Source organism: Coregonus lavaretus, assembly GCF_964263955.1.
Source record: "Coregonus lavaretus genome assembly, chromosome: 37".
NCBI classification, from domain to species: Eukaryota; Metazoa; Chordata; class Actinopteri; order Salmoniformes; family Salmonidae; genus Coregonus; species Coregonus lavaretus.
In genome coordinates this window covers 17,876,896-17,901,296 of record NC_140024.1, presented here as the reverse complement: position 1 = coordinate 17,901,296, position 24,401 = coordinate 17,876,896, and the positions used below count along the sequence as shown (strand labels likewise).

The following is a 24,401-nucleotide window of genomic DNA, read 5'->3' as shown; positions in this document are numbered from 1 at the left end:
ATCAGTGTCATTTTGTAAATGCCGGATCTCTGTGGCAAGACTCATCATTCACCCAAGTTTTTTCAAAATCAGGCCAGTGCTGTCTGAGATATTGCGTGTGACTAACGTACAGAGGAACGGACGGATTTCATCATGGGGGACAATTATAGACAGTAGCAGACAGGGTCTTGACATTTTTTCAAGGTGGAACGCAGGGAGCTGGTAGATATTTAAAGGGGAAAGAAACAAAGAGAACTTTGTGATGCACTGTAAATATAATAGACAGACTGTCTTTTCTGGCAGAAAGATAGATGATGATCAATGGATGGATGGATGAGGGGTGGATGAATGACGGGTGGTTGCATGAATGAAAAGATGGAAGACAGGATGGATGAACAGTTGGTTGGTTGGAGAGATAGATGCTTTCCCTGTACTAGCGTAACCATGAGAAGCAACAATCTTCCAAACAAAAAACTAAGCACTCAAGTTGAATGGCAGCACCTGGTCAAAATCCCCATGGAATCTGTATACCACACTGATCAAATGGGATGAGGGATCTCAGGGAGAGGACAGCAGTTTTATATGCGGCTGGAAGTGTTTATCTCCTCCCTCTGATCTCTGAAGCGATCAGGATTAAACGAGGGCCTGGTGGTTCATGTGGTAGAATTACAACACACGGCAGTGACTTCCTCCAGTGATATCTCTCATCCGACAGCCCTGGAGAACCAGTGCCACAGAAAAGCCTGTGTGTCTTAACTCATCCTGACACTTTCAATACCATGAAACCAGGGGCAAGACCAAAACTCACTCCGTCGGCTCACTGTTTGTGCAACTGGTTCCGCTGTTTTGATAAAGACCCCATGGTAGATCAGAGAGAGAGTTTGAGTGACATATAAAGTTGGTGTGCTGTTAAGCTGCTTGTTAACCGAGCCTATTGTACTCTCTCACCTCCAGACCAGAAGCTGGTTCTGTCAAAGTTGACACAATGACAGTGTTCAAGCTGTCAAGCTAAAGGATGACCCAGTGGATTTAACATCTGAGGTAGTCTCTTTAAAAGATTAGTTAGGTCAAACCCTCTCTCTTTCACACCATGGCTGTCTTCTCAAAACCCAGAGAGGAAGTTACATATTCCCAGAAACTGGTTCTGTTTGACCTAAAAGGAAAGCGAAGAAAAAGAGGGACTGAAAACCTTTCCCTGAAGTCTTTTTGGTAATCAGAGGCCCAAGTGTTTGGATATGAACCCCCAATGTTGCAGCAAACCCCCTCCCCCCACTACCTTCCTGATGGTACACTTCTCTTCTTAGCAGCTCCACTCCTGACAAGTTGGCATTGCCAGAAAGTTATTTCTCTCACATATCCAAAGGACTGTACAGATACTATCACACCCCATTTACTTATTGTGTAGTGGCACATACTGTATACAAAAAAAGAGAAGGATTTAAATAACCATCCAACAATATGCACACCACTGCTAGTTTGGGGCTGTGAGAAAATGCTTTTGTTATGTCCATAGTACAAAGTAGATGTGTGTTGTTTTGTTGATACAGCTTGCTAAATAACAATGTGATATACTTTCCCTTCAATCCTTCTCACTTTCGCACACGCACACACACAAACACACACACACACACCAGTGGAGGCTTCTGAGGGGAGGATGGCTCATAATAATGGCTGTAACGGAGCGAATGGAATGGCATCAAACCATGTGTTTGATGTTTTTGATACCGTTCCATTGATTCCGCTCCAGCCATTACCTTGAGCCCGTCCTCCCCAAATAAGGTACCACCAACCTCCTGTGACACACACACACACACACACACACACACACACACACACACACACACACACACACACACACACACACACACACACAGAAATAAATACATGTTTGAGCTTACGTGCGCCTGAAAGCTGCCCTGATGTCAAACCCTTCCACAGCCCGGGCCTCTGAAACATGATAGAATAATCAGTAATCTCTTCTCTATCATTGATTTTTATACCATAGGTACTATAAAAATAACTGATATTTACTCTATGCTTTAGTAAGGAAAGGCACTAAGGAGAAAATGAGAAAAAATGTAGTTTCTGTTAAGCTGCCCCTATTGATTTTACTGTGTGTGAGGGCACCCACCATGCACAGTTAGGTCAAAGTTGCAGCTGTCAAACTTGTCTCGGGATGACACCTCACACCTGTAAGCTCCAGCGAAGCTGGGCTTGGCTGCAATGATCTGCATCTCAAAGGTGTAGACCTGAAAACAAAGGCCAGAAATTCCTGGTCATAATAATGTCAGCCAAAACCATAAAACCTCTGAAGTCTTTTGCAAGGTGATCTCTAGGACTTTCCTGAACAACTTTTAACAGCTCATGGCAGTGTCCAACCTGTTTTTGTATCATGATGTTCAGTGTTGTACATTGGCGACAACAGTATGTAACATGCCTATGGATGGGACAAAAGTCTAACCTTAGAGTTACGATCATAAAGTTCCTTGAGCTGCAGGTTCTTTCCAGACTTGCTAGCCAGGTCCATCCACTTCCCCTTAAACCACTTGATGGTGGGCTTCTTCAGCAGTGAAGCAGCATTCACTTTAGCCACAAAATTGATGTTCTCACCTGGACAAAATAGTAGAGAAACATGCCTTGACATGCCCATAGCATCTTTATGAATGGCTTACATGAATGGCTATGATCTCTGGGGTGCTGTTCCCTATTGTTAACATGTCTGGTGTCTAACTAAGTCACTCTGGAGGAAAGTGTCTGCTAAATGACTAAAATGTAATGGTGTCACTCACCCACAGCGACCTCCCCACTCTGGGGTTTCTCTGTAAACAGGCCTGTGAGGTCTGTCTTCGTGTCAGGGGCTTGACTTTCTGGCAAGGGAACAGGAAAATGTTAAACAGGACAGAGCTAGGGAGAAGCTGGGAGCAAACTACAGAGTATTGTTATATCATTAGTTTTTTGTATGTTTTATTATTCCCAGAAGCTCTGTGGAAGGCCGTAAGGCTGATACAAAAGCTAAATTGTGATACTGGCAAGCGCAGTGCACAAGTTCTTTATTTTCTTTCAAGATTTCAGTGAAGTATATTACAATGTATCCATTGTCATGCATTGTGACCCTACAACACCACCACAAGCGTGTATCCAGTAGCTCAAAGGATCGGTGGAAGGAATCTGTAAACATTGGTCTAACCATCAGATCCTGGAGTGTCATGTGCCTGTATATTGGCACCTGGCTGAGGTGCTGCTGGTGTAGTGTCCGCTGCTGCAGGGGTCTCTGCTAGGGCTGGGGCATCTGCTGGAGCTACAGTGTCTGTAGCAGCTGGATGTGGAGCTGCTGGGTCCCCTGCTCCACCCTGGGCTTCCTCTGGTAACAAAGAGTTTACAATAAGAGACTCATAGAACTGAATGTTTCTCTAGTTAGTAGAAACATCCCTCCCTTTTGCCTTCAGAACAGCCTCAATTCGTCGGGGCATAGACTCTACAAGGTGTTGAAAGTGTTCCACAGGGATGCTGGCCCATGTTGACTCCAATGCCTCCCACAGTTGTGTCAAGTTGGCTGGTGGACCCTCGAAAAAGTCAGATAATACTTTTATTTCCCTTTTGACCCACATTTTAATTGCATAGACAATCAGGTTGTGAATATCAAAAGTCTCACACAAGCAGGAAGATGACATGCTTGAGGGGGCGGCGTTCATGCAGGAACCAATGAAATGATCGGGGGGGGGGGGGGGGCAGATATCTATCTCTATGGCTTGTTGTTCACTCGAGTATCTTCCCTCTCGTTGGCTAGAATGGTCCTATCTGATCTCACCTCTCCCCGCCTGCCTTCCATCTTTAAAGGACATGTATTTACATTGTTGGGGTGGTCAATCGACTATCTTGTCAATATAATAGACAATCTTTGGGTAGGCGCAGACACATACAGTATATAGATGGCTCTGAGTTGGCCTACCTGTAATGTATTCGTGCGCAGGTGCATTCTAATAGTTGTAGGTGGCCTTCCCGCGAGGACACCAATATTATGAATGACTCGACTGTGAATTGTGAAATAAATAAGTTCTGATGATTATTATGTCTGCTTTAGACTATTACTCTACATTGTAGGCTAATGACGGATTTTGGAATTAATATGCATTTTACATTACCAGTTATGGGTTAACTGTCATCTTGACAGAGGTATGTCCCAGGGGGGAGCTAAGAGAATCATAATCGCCTGTTTGTTTATTATTTATTTAGTTTTTTGGGCAGTTTGCATAATTGTGAGGAGGCTGATGTGAGCCTGTTATACCCCAACTTGAGTCTGCAGTAGACAGGTTTGCCTGCCCCTAGGCATTTTGTTTTTCATTATATTATATTCACTATGTTTTATTACTTTGTCTAAATTGTCAATTGAAAGTCTGGATCACCATTGACATAAATAAAAGCACAACTTCTGCACCTGAACCTGCCTGCCTCTTGCAACATTTCTGCCATTACGACTGCTACAAGGTCCCTATTTTACACATTTTTCTACGCTTATCTTGCAAATATTTCAATTTATCAACTTTGAACAGATCAAGTTTCCATGTGCACTGTGTTATCTCCTGTCAGATGCCTCTTGTGGCTATCTATCCTGAGCACTTGCTGCTGTGGTGACTCATGAGGAAACAATCTGTTTGTGTCAGGCCAGGGTGAAGGTCATCAGGGAGGGTTTGATGTGAATCATGGCAGCACTGGACAGGCAGGAGCTGCTCCAAGTCTGAGCTCTCCACAGCCACTCTCTCTCTAACCCAAGACGTTTCCATCTTATCAAACCACACACAGTACCTACTGACAGGCTAAAAGTGCACATGTTGCTGTGTGATCAACTATGCAGGGAATGTTACAGTACACACTGTGTTCTGTGCTTGATGAAATGAAACATACTGAGTGATTGTCTGAAATAGACTGTGATTCAAGGTGATAACAACTAGCAGTGCAACAAACAGTGCTCAGTGCTCAACGAACATGGTGTTTATGGCGTTTGGTGGCCTCTGTGCTCGGTGCTCCTCACACTGTGCTCACAGGTGAGTATGGCTCTGGAAACAGGTCTGCATCCTCATAGACTCCCACCTTTCTCCTCCTTCACTTCCTCCTTCACTTCCAATTTGACTTCCTCCTTGACTTCTTTCTCTTTCACCTTTAGGTCAAACTTGACTTTTGACCCTCCGGCAATCACAGCATAGGCAGTGCCGTCCTCCTTGGTGACTGCTTGGACGGTAAGTGAGTGATTGTTTCCATCTGCCTTGATCACATACTTGTCGCCAGAGACAAGGTCCTTTGTGTTGCACTGCCATCTCACCTTCGCATCAGGCTTCTCTGTCTCTGTCTCAAAAACCACTGTTTCCCCCTCCTCTGCCACCTGAGTCTTTGGTTTCTTGGCAAATGCTGAGACTGGAGAGGGAGGGATGGGTCAGAATGAAATAATTCCCTTTAAGATGCCCAGTTTGTCATGGATTTTTGCAGTACATTGTGATGTAAAACCTTTGAAGTGCGCTATGATGATACACCATAATATTCCATTATCAAAATGGAAGCTCTCAGATTAAATTACAAATAAGGTAATATATAACCTTCATTGTACCACTGTCTTGAATTCAGTTGAATGAATCAATTGAAATTGATGAATGCTGAAAAGGCCAATATTATCATTGCAATCATCTGCATTGTAGTGGGTTAATATCAGAGCTATCCAATGTGTTGTTAATGAGAGGTTTTTATTGTCTAGAACATTTCTCCTCTCTGTGAGTCGTATCAGGTGTTTTATTACCCTCTAACCAGGGAAAGGTTTCCAATCAGCTCATTACATCACAAATGACCTCCATATGGAGCAAGATTACCCTATGGGTTTAAATATAGAATGCATATGTGCCCCACTAATAAATGCACTCAGCAGGCAACCCCAGTGACGGGGGCACAGGTAGCACAGTAGAGGGATTAGTGAGACTCTATTTTAGTTGCGCAGCGAGTATAGAAAGAATGTTACGCCTGTGCTGGGCTTCCAAGTGCGCCTCCTTTTTTCAGGCTAGTGATGACTGGTATCTCCTCCTTAACCTCAACAGTGTATTTATTGGGCCTATGCATATTACATTTCACTCCAATTCCTTCATATAAAGTAAAGTAAATCAGAAAAAATAAATAATATGAGGGTTGAAACATAATTTGAAATAACAATAGTTATTGTAAAAAGAAGAGGAAAAATAACTAGCAAGCAAAGCAGCTAGCTAGCTAGCACTAGGACCAGGAAGTGTTTACCCAATTAACTTATATAGTTCAACTGTATCTTCTAGTTTCTTGTTTTATTTCAGTCCAAATATTTTACCACAAATTATTTCTTCATCTGTTGGGGAATTCAAAACCCCTTTGCAGATGCAGTGCAAAGCATCTTTGTATCGGTAGAGAGACTAATTCTACGTTTAAAAGACACTTCAACAAAAACCTGATCTACAGAATAATTATCTGTTGATAGCAGGGTCTTGATGTTAATGCTAAATTACTCAAACAGCCCATGACTGTTATACTTTGGGAGATCTTGAATGCTAGATGTCTTAGCAGACATACTGTATCTGAGTAACTAATACTGTGAGGAGGCTGTATTGTCATCTGATCTGTTGAGTTGCTCTTTCCACAGTGAATGGCAATGCTTTCCGTCTGACCCAAAAAAGTGGAATCCTGTGAGGCATTACTGGATCATCGGCACATGATGAGTGATGTTTACACATGAATGCAGTGGTGCATGAAATGATGCACTCTGAATTTAGAACTTACGCTACATACACTCCCCTACGTATTTATTTGGACAGTGAAGCTAAAACTTTGAGATCAAATGTTTTCTATGAGGCGACTGTACAGAATGTCAACTTTTATTTTAACCCAACACCTCTCATCACCCCAAGAACACCATCCCCACAGTGAAGCATGGTGGTGGCAGCATCATGCTGTGGGGATGTTTTTCATCGGCAGGGACTGGGAAACTGGTCAGAATTGAAGGAATGATGGATGCCGCTAAATACAGGGAAATTCTTGAGGGAAACCTGTTTCAGTCTTCCAGAGATTTGAGACTGGGACGGAGGTTCACCTTCCAGCAGGACAATGACCCTAAGCATACTGCTAAAGCAACACTCAAGTGGTTTAAGGGGAAACATTTAAATGTCTTGGAATGGCCTAGTCAAAGCCCAGACCTCAATCCAATTGAGAATCTGTGATATGACTTAAAGATTGCTGTACATAAGTGGAACCCATCCAACTTGAAGGAGCTTGAGCAGTTTTGCCTTGATGAATGAGCAAAAATCCCAGTGGCTAGATGTGCCAAGCTTATAGAGACATACCCCAAGAGACTTGCAGCTGTAAGTGCTGCAAAAGGTGTCTCTACAAAGTATTGACTTTGGGGGGGTGAATAGTTATGGACGCTCAAGTTTTCTGTTTTTTTGTCTTATTTCTTGTTTGTTTCACAATTAAAAATGTTTTTCATCTTCAAAGTGGTAGGTATGTTGTGTAAATAAAATTATACAAACCCCCAGAAAATCCATTTCAATTCCAGGTTGTAAGGCAACAAAATAGCAAAAATGCCAAGGGGGGTGAATACTTTCGCAAGCCACTGTATATATATATATATATATATATATATATATATATATATATATATATATATCATACAGTAGGAAAATACCCTAAAATAAAAGGTGACATTCTGTACTGTCGCCTCATATAAAACATTTGATCTCAAATCCAAAATGCTGGAGTATAGAGCCAAATTATAAGTTTTAGCTTCACTGTCCAAATAAATAAGTAGGGCATTGTAAATATACAACGTCCATGCAGACTCATTTGGTAACAATTGGCTCCATAATGATCCAGAAGAAAATGACAGTGGGCTGTAGTCAATATAACCTAGCCATGTTTATGCAGTAGCTCTGTTTACACAACTCCTGCCACAGCACATATGTGCATTATTCAGAATATTAGAATTATGTGAGAGAATTCTATCTACTCTTCTTAGTACCTAAAAAGAGTAGACCACAGGGGGGGGAAAGGCTTGTTTATAGGCTACTGCATAAACACTGCAATGTGAGATGATGGTTGGACAACTGTCATCATGACTTCATGGGGGTGAGTATAAAAGTGGTCTGTACTTTTACGCTAATGTAATTTGTAACCAAAACTGGGTAGGTTAAAAACTGTGTATTTTAAACCATTGAAACACATGCATTGCTTAGCACTTGAACATGGACCATTTTCTGAAGGACTGGAAGATGGAGGAGGGTGTGGTCAAAGAAACACAGTATGGAGACAGCGTTATTTTTCTCACACAGATGATCAAATAGAGAAAAATACAACACAGAAGACATGTATAGTTAATATGAAGCTGAAGAGGCAGGTATTGGCAAAGTTCCCCCTTGTAACAGCAACAACTTTCAAACGTAACCTCTCTGAAATGCAACTGTGAAGACAAGAAACTATGACATGAGCTGATCACTGATCAAAAGTCCCACCAGTTCCACAGGTTGGGAGGGATTTGTTATTACAGAGGGAAACGGGAGAGGAGGTAGAAAATCCAGTGATGTCTTTAGATAGCAGCTGGTGATACAATGATGCTGCAGTAAAACGAGATGGAATCTAATCAAGCGCACTTACCTGTTTTTTTGACTGGCTCTGGCATTCTGATTGGACGTTTCTTCCAGAGAGTAACCAACAATAACTAACTAACTCCTTCCTAGCTCACCCCTTGCGTTTAATAGTGGGGCTCCTGAGCAACCCCCCTTCACAACAGTACCAACCCACCCACTTTTGTCACGATGTCTAGACCCAATCCCCTCTCTGTCCGGCAATGAGATAATAGACGTGCACCATCCCTCCCTACTCCTCCACCCCACACTCACACAACCCCAGACTCCTCTGACCTCCTACAGGCCATATTTCAAGGTCCCTTCGCCCAACACCTCAGCTTCATGACAGGTGAAGCAAGGGAGGGTGGGAATGGGAGGTGGGGGGTTAAATTTAGAAACTGAGTCCAGCGAGGTCTCTTTCTAGAGGCTAGAGTATTCCTTTTATCTGTTGGCAGGAATGTGAGTGCTTTTCCCCTGGTGAACCAGGACTTCCAGGAACCTTCCATGGCCGTGTGCACAGCTTTCCATCATCCATCTGGTTATTTAACATTTATTTTCTGACCAGGCAGCACTGTAAACAGCAAAATACCTTTCTTTATGTTTGTAACGTAACAATACTTTTTCATGTAAAACAAGCCTTCCAATTGGCAGTCAATTTTACATCAGAACCTAATTGCCCAAGGAAGTAATACACATATATGTGTGACCTTTACCCTCTCTAAATAATTCATGTTCTGGTTTAATCATATACTGTTGCCTGAGACACTGGAGCTTAGCATCTTATTAGTAAAGGCCTACCGTCCGAAGCCTCGGCTCGGTGGCATAGCGAGGACATGACAGACTGACAGACTGACTGACTGGAATAAAATATTATGGAGTGTTAACTGTGGATAATAAGGCATGTCTGACCCTGATCCTTAACCCTACATCCTGATCATTTTAGGATTTTCCTTTTTGTGTTTTACCTTGGCCTTGTGTCTGCCCAGTTGTCTCAAGTGTCCCAGCTATTACCGTAAGCGACCTTATACTTCCTAAAATAAATAGAGTATATGTATTTATTTTCAACCTCGTTTTATTTCTCAGTCAGTAATAAATGCAGGAGGGTTCACTTAAATCAATCCTCACTCTGTCTATGATTTTGCATTATTCAATTGAATTATTCTAACTATATCCCTGTCCTTTATGTCTCCTTTTCAGTTGTATTTCTTAATTGCTTTATCCAAGAGGTGCTGTAGGGCAAATACGACTAATAATATTGTCTGTGCCTCTTGATGGCGCCCTCCCTGGATACCCCACTTTGCGTCACTTTTCACTGCAGACTGTGCCCTTTGCTCCCATCATAGAGCTGTGTCAGCACCCAGAATTATTTACACCTAGAGGCTTCGGCTGCCACATAACTGGGCTGGGGGTGGGTGGATGGTGGGGGACTGGGTGGCCTTGTATGCTGCCAGTGGGCCCAGTAAAGTCTCCACAGCTGCCCAAATGTCTATATATTATCTGGCTCGGCCACTGGGGTTCTGCGTACATGGCTGTGATTCCCAGAGGATTTGCTAAAGCCAGTCTGTGATGTGCTGGAACAATGTGAGGATGAGTCGACTAAAACCACATGACGTGTGAGTAATAGAAATGCTTTCGAGTTCATCACGTGCAGATATGTAACTGAGTCATGCCAACATACAAACAGGCCAAGATGCATTATACAGAGAGCACAGAGTACGGAAAAACAACTGGTCATATACACTATCATACAGTTCAAACAGGAGTCTATGAATGAGAGCATGGGAGAAATATCCCTGTGTTGGAATTCCTAGGCTAGGAATAGATTGCACCCTTTGCTCGGAGGATGCAAGGGTCTGTGCTTCATCTCAGAACACAAGCAGATGATAAAGGCTGGGTGACAAGCCTCTTCACCCTCCCCCATGTCAGGAACAAGTCTAGGGGTTGTGACAGGGAAGTAATGGTCAAGGGGACAGTCCGAAAAGGTTGCAGGTTCAATCTCCCAATGTTCAGAAGGGTTTACTTCCCAAAGTCTTGAGCTACCTTGAGTTAGTATGTAATACACATGTAGTACCATTATACAAATATACAAGCTTTATACCACGGCTTGGCTGAATACTAAATTCTGATTAGCAAAAGCTAATGTATAATATGTTGTGTTTGTGTGTGCTGCTACACCAAAGGTTAAGCAACAGGAAGTGTGTATCCAAAGTCAGTGCATCTCAGAGTATCAAATCAATTTCATTAATGCTAAAGAGCTCTTTATCACAGTCTTTTTGTTTGTTTACATTGCATCCAAGTATAATTGATGTCAAATGTGCACAATGGTCAGTCACTCCAACATAGTGAGTAGATGTCGGTGAATACAGCCAGCTTTAAGAAAGGAGATCTCTGAGGACTTCTAGTGGTCATCTGTATTACCACTCCTATAAGCATTCTGGTAATAATGATTGACAGTATTATTTTAAAGGGTCCTGTTTCTACGTGCTATGGAATGTAAAAGGTCCAGAGGTGTGTGCACAAACATTGACTTATAGGAGCAAAATTAGCTAATTGTCAGATTCCATTGGCTTTGACGTTCACATACAGTGAGGGAAAACAGTATTTGATCCCCTGCTGATTTTGTACGTTTGCCCACTGACAAAGAAATGATCAGTCTATAATTTTAATGGTAGGTTTATTTGAACAGTGAGAGACAGAATAACAACAACAAAATCCAGAAAAACGCATGTCAAAAATGTTATGAATTGATTTGCATTTTAATGAGGAAATAAGTATTTGACCCCCTCTCAATCAGAAAGATTTCTGGCTCCCAGGTGTCTTTTATACAGGTAACGAGCTGAGATTAGGAGCACACTCTTAAAGGGAGTGCTCCTAATCTCAGCTTGTTACCTGTATAAAAGACACCTGTCCACAGAAGAAATCAATCAATCAGATTCCAAACTCTCCACCATGGCTAAGACCAAAGAGCTCTCCAAGGATGTCAGGGACACGATTGTAGACATACACAAGGCTGGAATGGGCTACAAGACCATTGCCAATCAGCTTGGTGAGAAGGTGACAACAGTTGGTGTGATTATTCGCAAATGGAAGAAACACAAAATAACTGTCAATCTCCCTCGGCCTGGGGCTCCATGCAAGATCTCACCTCGTGGAGTTGCAATGATCATGAGAACAGTGAGGAATCAGCCCAGAACTACACGGGAGGATCTTGTCAATGATCTCAAGGCAACTGGGACCATAGTCACCAAGAAAACAATTGGTAACACACTACGCCGTGAAGGACTGAACTCCTGCAGCGCCCGCAAGGTCCCCCTGCTCAAGAAAGCACATATACAGGCCCATCTGAAGTTTACCAATGAACATCTGAATGATTCAGAGGAGTACTGGGTGAAGGTATTGTGGTCAGATGAGACCAAAATCGAGCTCTTTGGCATCAACTCAACTCGCCGTGTTTGGAGGAGGAGGAATGCTGCCTATGACCCCAAGAACACCATCCCCACCATCAAACATGGAGGTGGAAACATTATGCTTATGGGGTGTTTTTCTGCTAAGGGGACAGGACAACATCACCGCATCAAAGGGACAATGGACGGGGCCATGTACCGTCAATTCTTGGGTGAGAACCTCCTTCCCTCAGCTAGGGCATTGAAAATGGGTCGTGGATGGGTATTTCAGCATGACAATTACCCAAAACACACGGCCAAGGCCACAAAGGAGTGGCTTAAGAAGAAACACATTAAGGTCCTGGAGTGGCCTAGCCAGTCTCCAGACCTTAATCCCATAGAAAATCTGTGGAGGGAGCTGAAGGTTCAAGTTGCCAAATGTCAGCCTCGAAACCTTAATGATTTGGAGAAGATCTGCAAAGAGGAGTGGGACAAAATCCCTCCTGAGATGTGTGCAAACGTGGTGGCCAACTACAAGAAACGTCTGACCTCTGTGATTGCCAACAAGGGTTTTGCCACCAAGTACTAAGTCATGTTTTGCAGAGGGGTCAAATACTTATTTCCCTCATTAAAATGCAAATCTATTTATAACATTTTTGACATGCGTTTTTCTGGATTTTTTTGTTGTTATTCTGTCTCTCACTGTTCAAATAAACCTACCATTAGAATTATAGACTGATCATTTCTTTGTCAGTGGGCAAATGTACAAAATCAGCAGGGGATCAAATACTTTTTTCCCTCACTGTAAATGCTTTTTACAAGAACAGCAAAAACAGTTATTGTTGATTTAAACACAAACAATAGTTATTACATTGATAACCATCTTGCATACTATATACAGTTAACAATCTATCTCTCTCTCTACCCTTCTTCAGGACTTCCACTACAAATGGGAATATGGCCTCCTCTCCAAGTGAGACCTCCCCCCCAGCACTTCACCACTGAACTGATAAGTCAGCTTCTTCTTGACCTTTTTGACCTCGCCTGTCTTGCCATAGTTGCGAAGAGCCCGAGCCATCTTCTGGTAGGTCATTTTCTTGCGGTTGCCCTTCTGTACGCCCCACCGATGTGCCAGTGCCTCCTTGTGTTTCGAGGAGAACTGGAAGGTGCCCTTGTCCCTGTCTACCCACCAGATACTGTCCTTCATGTCCCCGTTCCTCAGCAGATCCAGCAGGAACTGGTACAGACGGATCTTCTTCTTGTTGCCTATATTAATGTTGACAAAAGGGCAAAATGGTTAAACATGCAATGGATCAGTTGAGGAGGTTCCCTACCTATGATCTACATGGAGTAGGCCTACATGAGTAGGTTTATTGTGACATCAAAAGCTAAATGAAACATGTGAGATATTAGGAATGCGTTTATGAATGAATTCCTTACCCAATTCTCCCCTTGTTACATGCGTGATGTGGTCTCTCAGACACTCTTCATCAGACACTTCTAGTGGAGGGCTGCGGCCTCCTGGCTCCTCGTCATCTGAGCTCCTCATTGTCTGAGGAGAGGGGTGCAAGTAGCCCATGGCTCGAGGGCAATACGGCACCTTGGGAACAACAAACAACAATAATCATGTAGTCATTACAATACAAAACCATCATTACAATTACAATACATTATTTTTGGAGCAGTATTCACTGAGAAATTACTACTTAGCAAATTAGTATTTCTCTAAGATACAACTGGTCTCCTGACTTGAAGCAAATAGTAAAATGTAGCAAACTAGCAGCATCATGCTAAGCTAATCAGAACAGGCTAGCTACCTAAGCATTTAGCAACCTCTTAGCTACTCATGTTGAATTAATAAATATAATGTTCAGTCATAGAATAGAGCTAGCTAGGTCTCGAATATACCTGTAAATCAGCTCCCATTTACTTTATCAAAATATTTAGTTGAATAAGCTATATAAACTTTTGGGGGAAGAAATGTAAAATGCTAAGCTAAATGTAGCTTAGCTGAGCAGAGACCTACCTCCTACTAATGTCGAATTATAAAATAAAAATAGCTAGCAAGTTAGGTCTCAAATCTGCCAGTAGGTCAGTTAACATTTGTTTTATTAAAAGTTTAGTTGAATAAGCAATATAAACAAAAAGGGCAGAATTCAAGCACAAAAGTATTTACTGCCCTAGGGGCAGCCATGGACTTATGGTCATTTCCATGTAAAAGGACCCATGAGCACCAACATGTGAAGTTCATAGGAGCATGTCAAATTGCTCCTATGAGCTAAGAGTCTATACAGTGTATTTTAGAAATTAAGGCAGACATACATTTTTCAACCAGGAATAAGCAAAGGCATTTTTGGTCAAACAGATGGAAAAGGGGTCTTAGAAAACATCCACCAGAAAAAGTCTTAAAAAGTATTAAAAATACATAAAAACACAATAATGTTGATCGGTAACGGAATTTCTGCAATTGAATTGGCTACAATGGGAAATCATAGTAGTCACAAACCACAGTTGGGTTCACACGTATGGACAGCACAGTACTATACAGTAGAGTAAAGAAAAGTAGAGTATAGTACAGTAGAGTAGAGTTCAGTTCAGTTCAGTACAGTAAAGAAAAGTAGAGTATAGTTCAGTACAGTACAGTACTCTACTGTACAGTAGACTGTAATGTACTGAACTGAACTATGCTCTACTTTACTGTACTCTACTGTACTCTACTAAACTCTACTCTACTGTTCTCTACGGTACTGAACTGTATTGTACTGTACTGAACTCTACTCTACTTTACTGTTCTGTTCTGTGCTCTGATGTACTGTACTCTACTGAGTTCTACTGTGCTGTACTTTGATGTCCAAACTTCTGAAACATAGACGTCTTTGATTGTTTCAGATTTGGTCCGGTTTCGACCAACCAAATTTGGTCTTGTTTGGGGGCAGAGCTCATTTAAATAATAGCCTTTGTGTAGAATAATCCCTAAATATGCAAAGGAGGATATTGCACATTTCTACCTTTGTGTACCTATTTAAGATAGATCACCATGAAGAGAATGACATTCATATCCATAATTATGCATTTCTGTGTAGTACAGATCAGGGACATTTACATTTTAGTCATTTAGCAGACGCTCTTATCCAGAGCAACCTACAGTTAGTGAGCGCATACATTTTTCATACTGGCCCCATGTGGGAATCAAACCCACAACCCTGGCGTTGCAAGCGCCATGCTCTACCAACTGAGCTACAGGGACCCATGATGAAATTCCGTTACCGCATTTCAGTTACCCGGTGTAAATCCACTTCACTTATTGTAGTTCAATAACCAGAATATATTTTTTCAAAGTCAATGTGTCATGTCATAGCTGACACCCCATTCTTTCTGCAGACATTGTTGAATCTTAATTTTGAGCAGATATTTAACAGAGTTTTTGGAAAACGTGGACACATAAAAGAACTGAAGGAGATTTTACAGAAATTCTGTTACCAAACTTTGAATCTTCACAGTTCTTCCAGTAAATGTGTTCTTGTAAAATGTTCTGTGTAAATTGTTAAAAGTAGCCCTTGTGCATAGAGTCCTTGTCCACTGTATGGTTTGTTAACATCTTAAGGATCGGACCCTTTTTTTCAATTTTCACCTAAAATGACATACCCAAATCTAACTGCCTGTAGTTCAGGACCTGAAGCAAGGACTTTCATATTCTTGATACCATTTGAAAGGAAACACTTTGACGTTTGTGGAAATGTGAAATTAATGTAGAAGAATATAACAGATTAGATCTTGTGAAAGATAATATAAACAAAAAATATGCGTTTTTTTGTTTGTTTTTGTTTTGTTTTTTCATGATCTTTGAAATAAATGCAAGAGAAAGGCCACAATATAATATTGTAGTTTAGGCTCAATTTAGATTTTGGCCACTAGATGACAGCAGTGTGTGTGCAAAGTTTCAGATTGATCCAATGAAGCGTTGCAATACTGGACTATTTTGTATTAAGTCTGCCCAAATGTGCCGAATTGGTCAATTGATACATTTTCAAGTACATAACTATAGAGAACATACAAAAATGATATAGTAATACAAATTGTAAGTTTACACACTCCCAGGAATGTCATACATGATGGATCATTAGCTTATACACTAACTTTCACACATCTAGATGGCCGGGTGGGGTGGGTGTGGAGCCAGAGACAGCAGGGGTTCAAACTGTAGAACCCAGTTCCTACATTTGAATATAAAAATTGATTTTATCAAACAAAACTATGCTACATTTTATCTCTGGGACCCTTAGGATGACAAATCAGAGCAAGATTACTGAATGTAAGTACATTATTTAGCTTCCGAGGTGAATGTATCAAACCAGTTGCCATGATAAGTTTTTTGTTGTTGTGCACTCTCCTCAAACAATAGCATGGCATTTTTTTCACTGCAATAGCTACTGTAAATTGAACAGCGCAGTTAGATTAACAAGAATTGAAGCTTTCTGCCCATATAAGACATGTCTATGTCCTGGAAAGTTTGCTGTTATTAACAACAGTCGTGCTAATCACATTAGTGCACGTAAGCTCAACCGTCCCGTATACGGGACACCGATCCCGTAGAGGTTAAACTTTGAAATCAATCGTTTTTGTTTGGCATACATTTTAAGGGAAAAATCGGAGTCGTGGAATTGCCCTTATCTAAATTATATCCTATTGTTATCTTCACCCAAACTAACATTTCCTGGCATATTTGAGACCTAGCTAGCTAGGTCTATTCTTTGACTCAACATTAGCAAAAGATAGCTATCTACCAGCCAACTAGCTCTGTTTAGCTTAGCATTTTATATTGATGCCCCTGGGGCAGCATAACTGTCCATCCCTGCTTAGCATGTCGCTGCTAGCTTGCTACATTTGACTCTTTGTTTCAAGTCAGGAGACCAGTTGTATCTTAGAGGTATTGTCACATTTGTCTGACTACTTTAACATAATAACAACTTATAACTCAAAGTTTTATTTACATGATTCTCAGTTCAAACCTTCGCCATGTTTTCAAGAGTTGTATATCTGTTAAACTCTGCCCATTGACCTGTTACTTGGTGATATAATCATCTCAATTTAGCCCAGCGGTGGCAAAGATTATAGGGCACCGTCCCTCTGCATGAGCTGTGATGTGTGGTTGCTGTTACAGATTTTACACTAAGAACACTGACAATGATTCGTTTGTGTGTGTGTGTGCGTGCGTGTGTGACATAATGTTGGGGGAGGCCTCTTCTGGTTAAAAATGAATTATTTGTTCATCAGCCGTTAGTGAGTTGGCAGATTATAGTTCTGTAGCAACACCAGCAGGCCCCAGTTAGGGAAAGGCCACAATGTCAAACCATCTGTCTGTAGGCGCACCCAACATCCTCCACGCAACACAGCTCACCAGTAACAAACAGTAGCCCAGATACACTTTTCATAGTCATTTCTTTATCTGAAGCCAGATGACTGATTTTATGTTTACCTGTTATTCAACATTTCTGAGGCATTGCTATTACCACTAGAGGGGACATGGAAATACATTATGCTACTTGCTTTAGGATTGATGATCTGTTATGTTCTTTTTTTTCTCCTGAACATTCAGAACATTCTCTATTAGTCATGTACACTCTACTATCTGCATGAAAGAATTACCAACTCTGTCTGTGTTAGGGGAAAAGAGGGGTCAGGGGGGTGGGCTCACCGGTGGGGGTAGGGCATTGTGGTATCCCCCAAGGCCAGGGTCCAGCGAGAGAGTGTCAGCATCATTATAACGAGCCATGCTGGGTACATGTAGATGCTGGACACTCTGGAGCTCAGTGAAGTGGCCCTCTGGCAGGTTGTCAAAGTCCAGCGGATGAACATGATGAGTGGTGTGATAGTCCCAGTGATCTGAACAGAGAGAAACATTTAAATTGTTCATAGAGTAAGAGGTAGGTCTGAAGGACGTGTACACTAAATGGCAGTGTTCAGATGGCGTAGAATAGAGAGAACCTAGTTGATTACAGATTCCAAATACATGTAACACACAATGTCTGCTATTAGTTTAAAGAGTGTTCAGCAAAATGTATTAAGCAGTTTCCTGTTCACACATCTTTGCTTTGGCAGTTGTCTTTTTCTTTCTTTGAGCCCAAATGTCACAAATGTGAAAACGTGTAGAAACTCTAAAAACGTTCTGCATGTAAACATGTTTTAGTGATCTGTTGTGTTCTGTCCTGACACTGCACCAGAGACTTACCATTCTTATTATTTTCTGTTTATCAGGCATACTGTAATAATTTAGTTCATTAAATGGAGCAGAGCCTATATAATTCTATAGCTCCTATTAGTAAATACCAGTTTATTCTTGGCAGTAGGATCAGTTGATTACAGGAGAAAATACAACTGAACCTTTCCATTTCAATAAACCCCAGGGGGGAAAGTTGTTCTATGACTGTAGGTTGACAGAAATGGCATCTGTTTCCTGTACTCCATGGGGGCAACATGGTTGGCTCCAGCTGCAGTGTCTTGATGCTTTTTATTGTCTTTAATATAGCTACTGTGTGTGATTTCCTCAGGCCTGGTCAAACACATAGCTAGTTGGGCTGGCACTATTCACTTCCGTATAAGTGATATTCAAATTGTTTATTTTGTCAACAATTATGTGATGGTAAGTTCATCAGAGAAAGGGAAATTAATTAAAAAAGTATATCATTGTATCATAGTAATCATGATTATAAATAGATAATACATGAGGTATTAATACTAGGAAAAATGTTTTAGTGTTTTAAAGCTCACCTCCTTGACTCTCTCCATCGATGACATACGGATATGAATATTCTGACATCTGTTGTCTATAGATGTCGGGTTCGTACATGTCTTCTGATGGCTATTAAAACAAAAAGGATATCCTCAACTGAAAGCATATCAAAACTTCACATAATGTCTTACTATTGTTTCCAAGGAACTGACACTCAACATTTATATACAAATTGCTTTCTGCCCTTGATAATGTTTGTTGATAATGACATTGCTGAACAACATGTTTTTGGACAAAAACATACATGAAAATAACTTGAGCAACTTCAGCTCTGTTTTTTTATTTTGAGCTTCATTGACATTTACTATAATATCTTTGCTGTTTTTTTTAAATGGTCGGTCATAACCTTACAAAATGAATTGTTGTGAATCAATAAATATGATAAACTATTATGTTAGAAATATTGTTCTTGTGAAAGTATGTAGACCACAAAATCACTTACACTGCGTAAACAAATGTATTGTGTACCAGTTTAAGAGTTTGAAAATTAATGACCTTGCAGTAATCTATTAACATATTTTCATTAATGAAAATATTAATGTTAATATGAAATCCAAACTTGAATCCAGTGAGCTTACGATGCTTGAGATGCATTTTCTGTATAAGTACATTCTATGGTATATAAACAAGTAAATATGCTCAACAAATAACCACATCCCTGTACATACTTGGGCCTATAACTGAAATAACACAAATTGTTTGACTCATCGTGTACTTACAGGACCAGGTGAGATGAGGTACCCCTCCATTCTGTATGGATGCAACATGAAGGCTTCTTCTTGAACCGATCTACTCTCAGGCACTTAGCTTGCAATTGTTTCTCACACTCTTTCAAAACTTTTCTCGCACCATTGCACAACGTTTACCAAATTTCCTCTCACCGAACGAAACCCAAAATGTCTCCCTCTGCCTACACAACTTTATCCACTTGTAAGCTAAACTATTCTCCGGGACTCAAATTTCGTCTAATAAAATAAAATAAATTAGCCCAACTCAATGACAAAACATTTAAAGGGAACCTGATATTTTGACTTCTGGATATCTTTGTGGGTGTACACATCTCAGTGTGTCTGGTGGTAGTTCCTGGTCATTGGTGATTTGTCAGGGGGAGATTCTAACATCTCACATTTATTAAAGCTCACCTCCCAAACCAGCCAATCATTTCAAGGCCTGTCTTAACTGTCAGTCTTTACTGGCAGTAGCATAGCATCTGTCAGTGGATAGTATCTTTGCATCTCATCGTGACCAAATTTTCCCAACCAAATTAAAAATATATAAATAATTGTGTGGCTAAAGAGCAGGTATCCATATTCATATACCTTCCATACACTAGAAAAATCGATATGAATATAAAAAATAAAAAATAAAAATGTTTTACCATGTTTCAATGCCAGACACATAAACATTGTCATCTCACATTTTAAGCTGGTTTAATTCCTACTTATCAGACCAGTATCAGTGTGTACATTGGATTTGGTGTAAATATGTCAATTTAAAAACAAACTAGTAGCTTGAGTTCTAGCCATATCAATATAATAATGACTCACATACATCAATGAATTCTGCTGTATTTCTATCCAAACAACTGTTTTATCTGCGTGTAGATTAGCTGGACACATAAAATCATGCCACTTCCTTTTTGAAATCCTGCAACAGGTCTGTGGAGATTAAGGGAGAGGAGATAAAACACATCCTGAGACAATAGTAGTGTTGGTAGGGGAATTCTTGAGAAATCGCAAATGTTTTATTCTATTTTCTGACCAAATGTGTTTTTCTCACCAAGATATTCTTCATCATAATGAGTACAGTGTACTGTAGGTCTACTACTAGACTCAGATGACCCTCTCTCCTGACCCTATGGGCTGGTTTACAGGACACAGTATGAGTATTCCTTTTTATCCAGGACTAGGCAGTGTCTGGGAAACCAGCCCTATCTGTCTCAGTTATCTCTCCCTGACACAACATCTCTGTTTTATCTTGAAGAGAAGTGAGGACACAAGGCAAGCCTCCACTGACAGGCTTGTGTAGGTTTGGGCAGAGGAAGAGTGCATCAGTCTGATAAGGACAAGATACTTGAAATACTGTAGACAGTAAGATCCAAATCGCACTGAAAATAATTTCAGAATTATTATTATATTCCCTTGGTTGTACAAAGCTTAATATAACACACAACCAAAAACAAAATAGAGTCAAATTTGCTCTATTATGGATGTCCATGTGTAGTGTCTTGTGAAAGCATTCACCCCCCTTGGCATTATTCCTATTTTGTTGCCTTACAACTTGGAATTAAAATGGATTTTTGGGGGGGTTTGTATCCTTTGATTTACACAACATGCCTACCACTTTGAAGATGCAAAATATTTTTTTGGGTAAAACAAACAAGAAATAAGACAAACAAACTGAAAACTTGAGCGTGCATAACTATTCAGCCCCCCCAAAGTCAATACTTTGTAGAGCCACCTTTTGCAGCAATTACAGCTGCAAGTCTCTTGGGGTATGTCTCTATAAGCTTGGCACATCTAGCCACTGGGATTTTTGCCCATTCTTCAAGGAAAAACTGCTCCAGCTCCTTCAAGTTGGATGGGTTCCACTGGTGTACATGTTTCCCCTTAAACCACTCAAGTGTTGCTTTAGCAGTATGCTTAGGGTCATTGTCCTGCTGGAAGGTGAACCTCCGTCCCAGTCTCAAATCTCTGGAAGACTGAAACAGGTATCCCTCAAGAATTTCCCTGTATTTAGCGTCATCCATCATTCCTTCTATTCTGACCAGTTTCCCAGTCCCTGCTGATGAGAAACATCCCCACAGCATGATGCTGCCACCACCATGCTTCACTGTGGGGATGGTGTTCTCGGGGTGATGAGAGGTGTTGGGTTTGCGCCAGACATAGCTTTTTCCTTGATGGCCGAAAAGCAAATTTTTTGTCTCATTTGACCAGAGTACCTTCTTCCATATGTTTGAGGAGTCTCCCACGTGCCTTCTGGCGAACACCAAACGTGTTTGCTTATATTTTTCTTTAAGCAATGGCTTTTTTCCGGCCACTCTTCCGTAAAGCCCAGCTCTGTGGAGTGTATGGCTTAAAGTGGTCCTATGGACAGATACGCCAATCTCCGTTGTGGAGTTTTGCAGCTCCTTCAGGGTTATCTTTGGTGTCTTTGTTGCCTCTCTGATTAATGCCCTCCTTGCCTGGTCCGTGAGTTTTGGTGGGCGGCCCTCTCTTGGTAAGTTTGTTGTGGTGTCATATTCTTTCCATTTTTTAATAATGGATTTAATGGTGCTCCATGGGATGTTCAAAGTTTCTGATATTTTTTTATAACCCAACCCTAATCTGTACTTCTCCACAACTTTGTCCCTGACCTGTTTGGAGAGCTCCTTCATCTTCATGGTGCCTCTTGCTTGGTGGTGCCCCTTGCTTAGTGGTGTTGCGGACTCTGGGGCCTTTCAGAACAGGTGTATATATACTGAGATCATGTGACAGATCATGTGAAACTTAGATTGCACACAGGTGGACTTTATTTAACTAATTACAGTGGGGGGGAAAAGTATTTAGTCAGCCACCAATTGTGCAAGTTCTCCCACTTAAAAAGATGAGAGAGGCCTGTAATTTTCATCATAGGTACACGTCAACTATGACAGACAAATTGAGAGAAAAAAAATCCAGAAAATCACATTGTAGGATTTGTAATGAATTTATTTGCAAATTATGGTGGAAAATAAGTATTTGGTCACCTACAAACAAGCAAGATTTCTGGCTCTCACAGACCTGTAACTTCTTATTTAAGAGGCTCCTCTGTCTTCCACTCGTTACCTGTATTAATGGCACCTGTTTGAACTTGTTATCAGTATAAAATACACCTGTCCACAACCTCAAACAGTCACACTCCAAACTCCACTATGGCCAAGACCAAAGAGCTGTCAAAGGACACCAGAAACAAAATTGTAGACCTGCACCAGGCTGGGAAGACTGAATCTGCAATAGGTAAGCAGCTTGGTTTGAAGAAATCAACTGTGGGAGCAATTATTAGGAAATGGAAGACATACAAGACCACTGATAATCTCCCTCGATCTGGGGCTCCACGCAAGATCTCACCCCGTGGGGTCAAAATGATCACAAGAACGGTGAGCAAAAATCCCAGAACCACACGGGGGGACCTAGTGAATAACCTGCAGAGAGCTGGGACCAAAGTAACAAAGCCTACCATCAGTAACACACTACGCCGCCAGGGACTCAAATCCTGCAGTGCCAGACGTGTCCCCCTGCTTAAGCCAGTACATGTCCAGGCCCGTCTGAAGTTTGCTAGAGTGCATTTGGATGATCCAGAAGAGGATTGGGAGAATGTCATATGGTCAGATGAAACCAAAATATAACTTTTTGGTAAAAACTCAACTCGTCGTGTTTGGAGGACAGAGAATGCTGAGTTGCATCCAAAGAACACCATACCTACTGTGAAGCATGGGGGTGGAAACATCATGCTTTGGGGCTGTTTTTCTGCAAATGGACCAGGACGACTGATCCGTGTAAAGGAAAGAATGGGGCCATGTATCGTGAGATTTTGAGTGAAAACCTCCTTCCATCAGCAAGGGCATTGAAGATGAAACGTGGCTGGGTCTTTCAGCATGACAATGATCCCAAACACACCGCCCGGGCAATGAAGGAGTGGCTTCGTAAGAAGCATTTCAAGGTCCTGGAGTGGCCTAGCCAGTCTCCAGATCTCAACCCCATAGAAAATCTTTGGAGGGAGTTGAAAGTCCGTGTTGCCCAGCGACAGCCCCAAAACATCACTGCTCTAGAGGAGATCTGCATGGAGGAATGGGCCAAAATACCAGCAACAGTGTGTGAAAACCTTGTGAAGACTTACAGAAAACGTTTGACCTGTGTCATTGCCAACAAAGGGTATATAACAAAGTATTGAGAAACTTTTGTTATTGACCAAATACTTATTTTCTACCATAATTTGCAAATAAATTCATTACAAATCCTACAATGTGATTTTCTGGATTGTTTTTTCTCATTTTGTCTGTCATAGTTGACGTGTACCTATGATGAAAATTACAGGCCTCTCTCATCTTTTTAAGTGGGAGAACTTGCACAATTGGTGGCTGACTAAATACTTTTTTTCCCCACTGTATGTGACTTTTGAAGGTAAAAATCCATTTAAATTAGAGGTTGTAATGCAACAAAATTGGAAAAACGCCAAGGGGGATGAATACTTTTGCAAGGCACTGTATTCTATTGTTTTTCCTCTCCTTTATCTCTATCAAAGACTATCTTGAATTTTCTGTGAATGTTATAACCTTATTTGATATTATTTTGATGTGCTACGCAGCACCAAATACAGTGCATTGTTTGTTTAATAATCAACATTAACAAAAAGGCAAAAAATCTGTTTGACTTGCTGGTTGTGGTATAACTATCTTAATTTGGTAGGCCTGTGCATTCGATTTTGGTGTACTTTGTTGGATTTTGGTTTATGTGGCCTTTCTGTTTGCCTTGCTTGCATGGTCTGGGGTTATAATTTGAGTCCACTGCATCCTTTTACCACTTGTGGGGCTGCTGAAACCACACAGCCTGTCCATGGCCCCCATGTTAATCACAGCTGTCTGAGCAAAACTGATGACATTTAGTATGA

The 24,401-nt window shown here is 41.1% G+C and overlaps 2 protein-coding genes across 2 annotated transcripts in view; both read right to left on the bottom strand.

Moving 5' to 3' along the window:
* The window catches only part of mybpc3 (myosin binding protein C3), a gene marked incomplete at both ends in the record, with an annotated part of 42,823 nt that extends 34,170 nt beyond the window's left edge, over positions 1-8,653 (bottom strand). Inside the window, 7 exons of the mRNA XM_084154529.1 lie at positions 1,878-1,926; positions 2,111-2,228; positions 2,441-2,589; positions 2,769-2,846; positions 3,167-3,340; positions 5,068-5,388; positions 8,629-8,653. Coding sequence (XP_084010655.1) covers positions 1,878-1,926; positions 2,111-2,228; positions 2,441-2,589; positions 2,769-2,846; positions 3,167-3,340; positions 5,068-5,388; positions 8,629-8,653 — 914 coding nt within the window. The remainder of the gene's footprint in view (positions 1-1,877; positions 1,927-2,110; positions 2,229-2,440; positions 2,590-2,768; positions 2,847-3,166; positions 3,341-5,067; positions 5,389-8,628) is intronic.
* A 2,179-nt stretch (positions 8,654-10,832) lies between these two features.
* spi1b (Spi-1 proto-oncogene b) lies at positions 10,833-19,949 on the bottom strand. The gene is made up of 5 exons (XM_084154542.1): positions 19,493-19,949; positions 18,752-18,842; positions 17,679-17,866; positions 13,424-13,583; positions 10,833-13,249 (listed from the first exon to the last, which is right to left on the bottom strand). The coding sequence occupies exons 1-5, from the start codon at positions 19,538-19,540 to the stop codon at positions 12,927-12,929; spliced, it is 810 nt and encodes a 269-aa protein (XP_084010668.1). The 5' UTR covers positions 19,541-19,949; the 3' UTR covers positions 10,833-12,926.
* Positions 19,950-24,401: the final 4,452 nt, after the last annotated feature.